Source organism: Saccostrea cucullata, unplaced genomic scaffold (genome assembly GCF_032062105.1).
Source record: "Saccostrea cucullata isolate Sc308-1 unplaced genomic scaffold, CSIRO_AGI_Scuc_v1 ctg9764, whole genome shotgun sequence".
NCBI classification, from domain to species: domain Eukaryota; kingdom Metazoa; phylum Mollusca; class Bivalvia; order Ostreida; family Ostreidae; genus Saccostrea; species Saccostrea cuccullata.
In genome coordinates, this window is record NW_026924726.1 from 15,715 (window position 1) to 24,561 (window position 8,847).

Below are 8,847 nucleotides of genomic sequence, written 5' to 3' on the forward strand. Positions count from 1 at the left end.
TCATCCATATGCCGTTCCTTACAAGAATTAAGCATTTTCTTACGTTTAGAGATTGGCCATTTATGGTATTTAATAAAAAAAAAAAATTAATTTATATTACACCCTACAGGGCCAATCTCTCTAAAAGTAAGAAAAAAATTAATCTGCTTGCATAGAACGACATATAAATATTGTAGACGGTGAAATTGCATATTTTTTTTAAATAAATGTAATGCTTATTAGATATCTTTCTTTAGGTGGGGGGGGGGGGGGTGTATCCACACTTCAGGTGCCTTTGAATTCAACAAGTTGCATGTTGTTATGAAACATGCAACATGATTCAAGGTGTTACAGTTTATCCATGCACATGTAAAACTGCTAAGATACTGGTAGTGACAATTATCTCAATGAAGAAAAACATGTACTTGCAAAATTAAGAAAAAGGATAAATAATTCATGGATATACATGTAATTATAATAAGTGCAAATTATAGCATTTGTAAACTTTGTTGTTATCCCTTCGCAACTTTGTGTTGGTATGTGGATTGGTAATTCTATGCGAAAGGAAAGTCGCGGTGCATCGAAATCAATGTCTTAATCTATTATAATAGATGTGCTCTTTGCAAAAGGAAACTATACCTAGCGATTCACGATAATGCAACTTAACTGTAATGTGAAAAAAATATTGAAATTTAGACTGTCATGAATACGTATTTGTAAGAAAAATCAATTGTGGTTTCTTAAATAAGCTTGTGTGCAATCTCTTAAAAATAGATAGCAACTGTATGTTTCTTAGTCAAGCACTTCGAAGTGAAAGTTGCGGGCCCTTCGGATGAGACCCTAAAAACCGAAGCCCTGTGCCATGGTAGGCGTTGGCACTATAAAGAACCCTCACTACTCAATGGTCCTGAGTGACGTGTAAAGGTTTTAATTTGAAGCCATTCACTGGTATGTGGAGACTTCTCTCCATGACTGATCTTCTCCGATTTTTCGCGGAGATTATAAGGTGTATTGTAATATCATATGCTTGTAATAACGTCATTATCCGTTCGATATATATATGCTGTATAACATCATCTGGAAAATAAGGTTCGACAAATTCAAGTTAACACTGCCTCCTGTTACCAGAAGATGAACATTTTATACAAAGCAAAAGACACAGATCACTGAAATCTTTTATGTAAACTCCGCTTGGCACATATCAAACAGTTTGCTGTGGTATTTTCATCCATCAGGTGTTTTTTGATTCGTATTCACCACGTCAGAATACTTTGGCGGGACCGGACTCACCGGAACACTTTGTTGCGTCTGCGTGGCCTCGTAGTAACTAGGAGGCTTGTCCACAGGTTCTTGTGAATTTTCCATAATTACTTGACCTATCACCTTCAACAAAAATTGGTTCTTTTAAGCCTCAAGAAAGGAAACAGTAAATTTGTCACAAACTAGATGTACATGTACAGTGAGCTACGAACTTACTGAATGATACCCCCTCCCATATGATAACAATGGCAGTCAAAATTTGCTCTGGGAGACCCGAAAAAAGTGTCAGATCAGAAAGTAAAATAAGGGGTGTACAACGACATTATTTTACAAAGAATTTGTGAGTGTGAAAGTATAGTTAAATTTTATTCAGTGGTATAGGAGAAATTGCGGATAAGAGATGGATACCCTTCAATATTATAGAAAGAATGGCAGTGTCCCTGTTTTGCTATGGGAAACCCGAAATATGTGTAAGATCAAAAAGTAAAATATTAGGTGCACAATGGCAATATGTAATAAAGATTCTGTGAAAGTCTAAATTTAATTCAATGGTAAAAGAGGAGTTGTGGATAAGAGATATCCCAAAGCGTAACAGACGGACGGGCGGATGTACAGACAGACGGACGGACATCCCGATCACTATAATATAATTAAATATATGCTTACTGATAATTTGAGCTGAAATCTGTGTTTGATATAGAGAGATATTAGGAGAGGGGATAGAGAGAGAGAGAGAGAGTGGGCACAGAGAAGAGAGGTGCAGAGAGTGGGAGGTAGGAGAGAGGGAGCAATGAGAAAGAGTTGGAGTGGAGAGAGAGAGAGAGAGAGAGGAAATGGAAGATATGAACTGGAGAGAGTGCGGAGTGAAGAGAGTGTGGTAGAGAGGTATTGATAGTGCGAGAGGAGAGAGAGTGGGCATCTCTTTACTACCACGCATCTTTATTATAAACTCAGTATGCGGGGAATGGGGACATTTTCAATTATGTAGCAATCCATTTTCCCAAGTCAGGAGTTTCTGATCCGCTCCGCTCCGAATAGGCTAAGTTTGACGGGGTTTACTGTTACTCCATCTAGTGAGATTACACATTTTGAACTCTACTGACCTCTGTTTTTAGCCAATCAGAGTAAACGAATTCTACAGAGAATTCGAGATAATATTGATAGTGGTTAAATATTCAATATCACTCAACTAAAAAGCTGAGACAAACCTATAACTGGGCTATTTAATGATAAAGACGTTATCATTAGGACTAAAACTGGCGTGTTTTTTCTGTTTACGATTAAGTTTCAGTTTAAATAAAACAATGATTTTGATTGGTTCATGCAAAGTTGCATGAGGCCAATCATAGAACGCATTTCTAACCCCGTCAAACTTAGCCTATTCTTTCAAGGGTTTATGTGGAGCGGAGCGGATCAGAAACTCTTGACTTGGGAAGATGGTAGCAATCATTACAATAATGTACATTTCAGTTGAATACAATTCCAGGATCTCCAAGTGCAAGTGCGGGATTATCTCTCTCCACTCTTGCTATTTCTCCCTCCATTTTCCACTATTTCCTAATTACATCTCCTCTGTATCCCCACTCTGCATCTAACTAAGCATCTAACTAACCCCCACTGTGACCCTACCCCTCTTTTCCCCTATCTCCCCACTCCCTCTTACACACAGTCTGTCTCCTCCTCTCTCGCTCACTCTCTCTCTCCCCACTACATGTGCATCTCTCTCCCCACTCTCACTCCCCTCCACTCTTTCTCCCTCACACCCAACTCTCCTCTCTTTCTACACTTTTATCCCCACTCTCTCTCTACTCTCTCTCCCTCTCTCTCTCACTCCACACACTCTCTTTTTTCTATCTCCCCACTATCTCACTCTCTCTTTCTTTATTTTTTTTTTTTGTTCTTTTGACTCAGTTACTTAAAGATCTGTGAAATAAACTATATACATTGTATATGCATAAAAATTCGATTTTTCAAAGTTTTTAAAAATAAAGATAATGGAATAAATACTTATTCTAATTTAGATAGCAAAGTTTCATCGTTATAAAAACTTAATTTATAAAACGTTAATTCTTGATCTTTTTTCTTTAAAACTGGAATTGGCAGAATTGTTTACTTTTGCAAAAAATGAACGTCATTTAAAATCATAAGGTCGATAACTTCAAACAACAAAAAATATTGCTACCCAATTCACAATTTGATCATTGCATTCATTTTAATGCTTGCAGATTTAATTTTATATGCTTGGAGAACAATATATTTTATATGTTTACTAATTTGCAAGGAACATATGTAAGCTTGAATTCGATTCCTGGCAGTTGTATATTATTTGCGGTACCGTTATAAATAGTAACATGTGCGGCTTTCATAATTTTTGTCCTGTTTAGGCATTGTATCGTGGCGTTGAATGATAACCAAAAGGCACTTGCATAATGACTCCCTTTTTCTACGCTTTACCCGTTATTTCATATTTTCTTATTGCAAATAAATGTTCGCTTTTGGTGTTTTGTTCAAATCTTTACTTGTTGCATGGTTCTACTCCACTAACCATGGTTTTCCACTAGCGTTTTTTGAATGGACAGTGTTTAATGATTAACCGTTGAGCCATCAGCGTAATTTGAGTAAATGTTCACCTTATTACAGGCCCTGTCCAGCCTGGTCATGCTTCAGGGTACAAGTAAATTAAAATCATTCAATCAAGCAATAGAACCATTCAAGCAAAAAAGAGAGTCAAACAATTGCGGGCTTAAAAATCTGTTACAGTTGTAGTGCATAGGCACCCTCTTCAAGCTACAAAACACAACAGAACATTTTATTTCTAAGCTACATGTATGTAACGTAATAGCATCGTCTCAAGCCACGGTCTGGAGTCCACATATATAGCTCTCTCCTATACGGAGAGGAGCGTACATTTTGGCCGTGGTTTGCGACGATGCGTAATAGAGAGATGTATGTAACGTGATAGAGATAAGTTCAATATTATAAACCAAATTAAGCACAATGAGGAAATCATACAGAAAATCAAATGATCGAAAAAAGTCAATAACATATGTATAAGAGCACCACTAGTCCCTCTTCATAAAAAAATGACATTTATTTATACATGTATTTGTTACATTGATTAAGATATTCTCACTATATAACTCTAAATAGACGAAGAGTTGAAACTAGTAATTTATTACACCTGAAAAAATGACCGTCAATACATACCGGTATGTATTTTTATAACCAGCCCCCCCCCCCCCCCGTGTCCGTCCATCTTTCTGTACTGTCTGTCTGTCTGTTCCACTTTGACGTACCAATCTCTTATCCGCAACTCCTCCTATACCACTGAATGAAATTCAATATAATTAATAATGAGACTTTCACAGAATCTTTGTTAGTGCCACTGTGCACCTCCTTTTTGTGTTCGGACATATATTTCGAGTTTCTCAAAGCGAAACATTGACCTGTCCTTCATCCTATAACATCGAAGGGTACCCATCTCTTATCCGTAACTCCTCCTTTACCACTGAGTAAAATTTAATGATACTTTCACAGATTCATACAATGCCATGCCTTTATGCCCCCCCCCCCCCCCGAGCAAAATATGGAATTTGCCATTATTATCGTATTACTATACACATGTAGGAGGTGGGGGTATCATTTAGTGAGCTCACTGCTCACCGTACTTCAAGTTTAAATTGTGTTTCTTTTATTAGCTATGCATATTTTTACAAACTTTTATCTTTGTGTTTTGTTAAAAACGGTTGAAGAACTATGGGATCTCATATTAATCTATATATTGTGTATATACTATAAAAGTACATACTGAGTATAAATATTAAAAATTACTGGACTTGTATATCTTTTAAGATTAAAGCAGATCTATTTTACCCACCGATGGTCGAATTTGCCTTACAGTCCGCTTGGCAAATCCAAAAATGACAAGAAATATGAAAACTTGCAACATGAATATTCCAAGAATTACAAACAATGGAGCCAAATCAAAACTCGGGTCTTCGTCTTCTTCCTCAGCTGTCAAAAAAAGGAAACAGATGATCAACAACAATCTATTAATTTTCAGAATGCTTTAAAGACAATGTTTGAAAAAAAAGTTTGATGATGCAAAAAAATTCGATGATACAAAAAACAAAGCAGATTCAGGATTTCAATTTGTGTGTGCTGTGTATTAGGGACATTAGGGAGGGTGTGTATGTAAAGTGGTGGGCGGGGGGGGGGGGTAGGGATTGGATGGGAGGTATAAGAATCTACAAGGACGTATATGTTGAAAGTGAAATATGTGTTTATTAATATTAAAACGCATTATTTTATGTACATGTATACATTTTCAAGAATACGCATTAGTTTATACTTTTAAGTGACACTGATAGTACAATAAGAAAATGTGCTTTTCTGGGGTTTAAAATGGACATAATTCTTGCAGTGGTGAGCAATTATAATACATGTACTTAATTCAAGCACACTAAAAAGTTGTTTCAAATTTTATTTCGTGGTGATAAATTTTATTTTCTTTCCACGAGTTTTTGTTCAGGGGCAACTCTTGTTCACGTTCCATAACGTAAAAGTAAAAGACAAGAAATGTAACTAATACCTCTGTGCGTTTTTGGCTTGGCTTCCAGCCTCATTTTGAGCCGAGCTGCTGTTCTCTGTCGAACAAACGACTCCATCTTGATTCCGACAGACAAATTATCTGTTTCTTCTGAACACCAAGTGATTGTTTTGTTGTCCCTGCATCTTAAAGTCTATATACAAGGAGAAATTATAAAGAAAAGTAGATAATATGGGGATGGATCTAGTTAAAGGGATGCTTTAAGTTAAAAGAGACAAGAAACCAAAAGCAAATCCAGGAAATTTTCGGAAGGGGGGGGGTCTATATATATACCTTCTAAAATGCAAACTTTAAAATTACATGTAGTTAAAAAAGTAAGGGGAAAATAAGCATCTAAAAGACCATTATTCCTTTATGATTTGTTGGTTGGATTTAATTTTGAATTGAACGTTTGAATTTAAATTCGGTTATGGCCTCTACCAAACCAGTTGTGAAGGAGAAATTTCAGCAGTACTGTGCAATGCTATATATACCAAAATCAGCAACATTAAACTTACATGTACACCTCTTAACTTTATATATACAACTATTCCCCGAAATTAAATAAAGTCCAGACTTTTTGACATCATTGACAGCTGGTTTCCAATAAAAATGGTACTCGTCATTGCTCAGAATTATGCATTTTTGGTGTTGTTCGCTTTCAGCTCAGGTGAGCTAAAAAGTTGCTTGAGTTTCTGATTGACAATATCTATGTGTTTTTTGTTTGTTTGTTTTTGGAGAGCAGGTCCTCCAGTCTATTGGAATTTCCGTGGGTACCCATTATTTTATCCCGTTATTAGCAGCTTATTTTTGTATTTATATGAAGCAGATTTTTTTTTCAAAATATTATACTTAAAAAGAAGAAAACACTTGATGTTGCCTTCAGCTCGACATTTTGATATATAGACAACGAAATGTCAATTAACGATGCTTGTTTCCATTCTTATGTCGAAACAATATACTCCGGAAAGGTTGAAATAAAAGATGACACAGAGTCTGACACATCTTTTTCATATTTGGATAATTTACTAGAAAAAGACGATAGTTGTTATTTCAATAATAAATTTTTAGGATAAAAGTGATGACTTAAGATGTTCAATCGTCAAATTCCCCAGCTTTCTTATGCAGCAATATATCACATTTATCACATTATACGGGGTTTATATCTCGCAGTGGATTCGATACGCAAGAGCATGCTTTACGTATGAACAGCTTCTAAAACGAGGTGCAAGTTATTGGCAAAAAAGTAATGAAACAAGAATTTCAGCAGTCTCGTGTAAAGTCATCCTTTCGTTAGTTACAGTGTATATGGTCGATACATTGTCAGCAAATACAGTCTATCGTTAAATCAAATGCTAGATGTATGACGTTTTTCTTACTCTTTGTTTAGCCATTGAATTGTCGACGGATTTTTCTGTCATTTCCCTGTCATGACAAGAAGCACACGGTGGGTGTGACCGATCGGCATTGGATGCTCACTACTCCATGGCACCTGATCAGACCTTTGATCTTTTAGAGATCCGTGTTTGCTCTAATCAATTTTAAGTATACAATGGACCTTCAGATAACTAGTGATTCAGGTATCCGGACACTTTACATATCCGGATAATTTGACTGGGAACCAGAGCGTCCGGATAAATGAGGCTCCACTGTGTGTAATGTTTAATGGACTTTTAAATTTGAATGCTGTTCTTTATCTCCATATATTTCAACATTATGGTATATGATCTACTTTTATTCAGCACCATACCTGAGGCTGCATGCAACTTATCAAGGGTTTTCTGTTCGTGAAATGAAGATTTTGGAGATTTCCCCCAAATACCATTGTAAAAAGTGTTCCTTTATTCTGGTCACACATTATCCCAGAGATAATGATTTTAATAAAGAGTCTGTAATACAAAAATGCTTGCATATAATGATGTTTTTTTAGAGCAGTGGTTAGAGCGACTGCTCTAGAGTCGCGAAGTAAGGAATCGATCCTTAGGTCGCGGTTAGAATCCCAATGTGGGATGTGGAGACCGGTCCTTCGGATGAGACCGTATAAACCGAGGCCCCGTGTCGCAGTAGATGCTGGCACGAAAAAGATCCCTCACTACTCAATGCATGGCTCTGGGTACCAAGTATAGGACAAAATTTGCAGGCCTCCACCAGAAAGTGGTGGCTTCTCCATTTGAGTGAAAAATTCACGAGAGGGACAAAATAAATCAATAAATTAATCTTCTTGGAAAAAGATTTTTAAAGATTTTCTGTATGTCTTGTATATATTCCAGTTAAGTTGAAAGTAAATACTGAAAAAGATTTATAACGATAAGTCCCCATATATTCTCGAATTATTACTTTGATTAACTTAATTTTTTCGGCTCTGGCGAGCTTCAAGTCTTGTATAGTCTGACCTGTAGTATTTGTCCGGTAAGATAGGATTTGTACTCTATAAATATTTCACAGTATGGATCATCATAATAAACAGGCGTCAGACACAGCTGTAATGCATTTCCATTGGCTGCATCTTGTCCAAGAAAAAAGATCTCATCACAAAGAATTGGTTCCCCGTCGTACTGGATATACACGACAGAAGAGACGTCCAATCGCTGGTGTCCCAAGTAGCATTTGAACCCGAATATGTCTACAATATCAAATAGCATGGATGTGTTGTTTTATTTGAACAAGTAACAATTCAGAAGCTTATGTTATTTCGTAAAACCCCCTCCTTCCACAAACAATTATGATCCGACGGTATATGATATATTTTTATTTTACATGTACATTGTACATATATAACCCCCATCCCTATTCTGATTTTTGTTCCCCGCTAGTAGTATAAGGGGTCTGGATGGGTGGGTCAACTGAGTGCACTTTTGGGGCTGAGGGGATAGGTGGGTCAACAGAGTGCACTTTTTGGGGGGATAGGTGGGTCAACTGAGTGCAGCTCCTGGGGGGGGGGGGATAGGTGGGTCAAGGGAGTGCAGATTAGGGGGTTCTAAGGATAGCCGGGTCAATTCAGTACATATGTTGCATCATCT

The 8,847-nt window shown here is 36.8% G+C and overlaps 1 protein-coding gene across 1 annotated transcript; it reads right to left on the minus strand.

Moving 5' to 3' along the window:
* Positions 1-1,053: 1,053 nt before the first annotated feature.
* Positions 1,054-8,450, minus strand: LOC134267128 (uncharacterized; the record flags this gene model as incomplete). The annotated part of the gene is made up of 4 exons (XM_062749348.1): positions 1,054-1,362; positions 5,117-5,253; positions 5,831-5,981; positions 8,221-8,450. Coding segments are annotated over 4 exons (677 nt in total), but the record flags the coding sequence as incomplete, so codon positions are not given.
* Between the last annotated feature and the right edge of the window lie 397 nt (positions 8,451-8,847).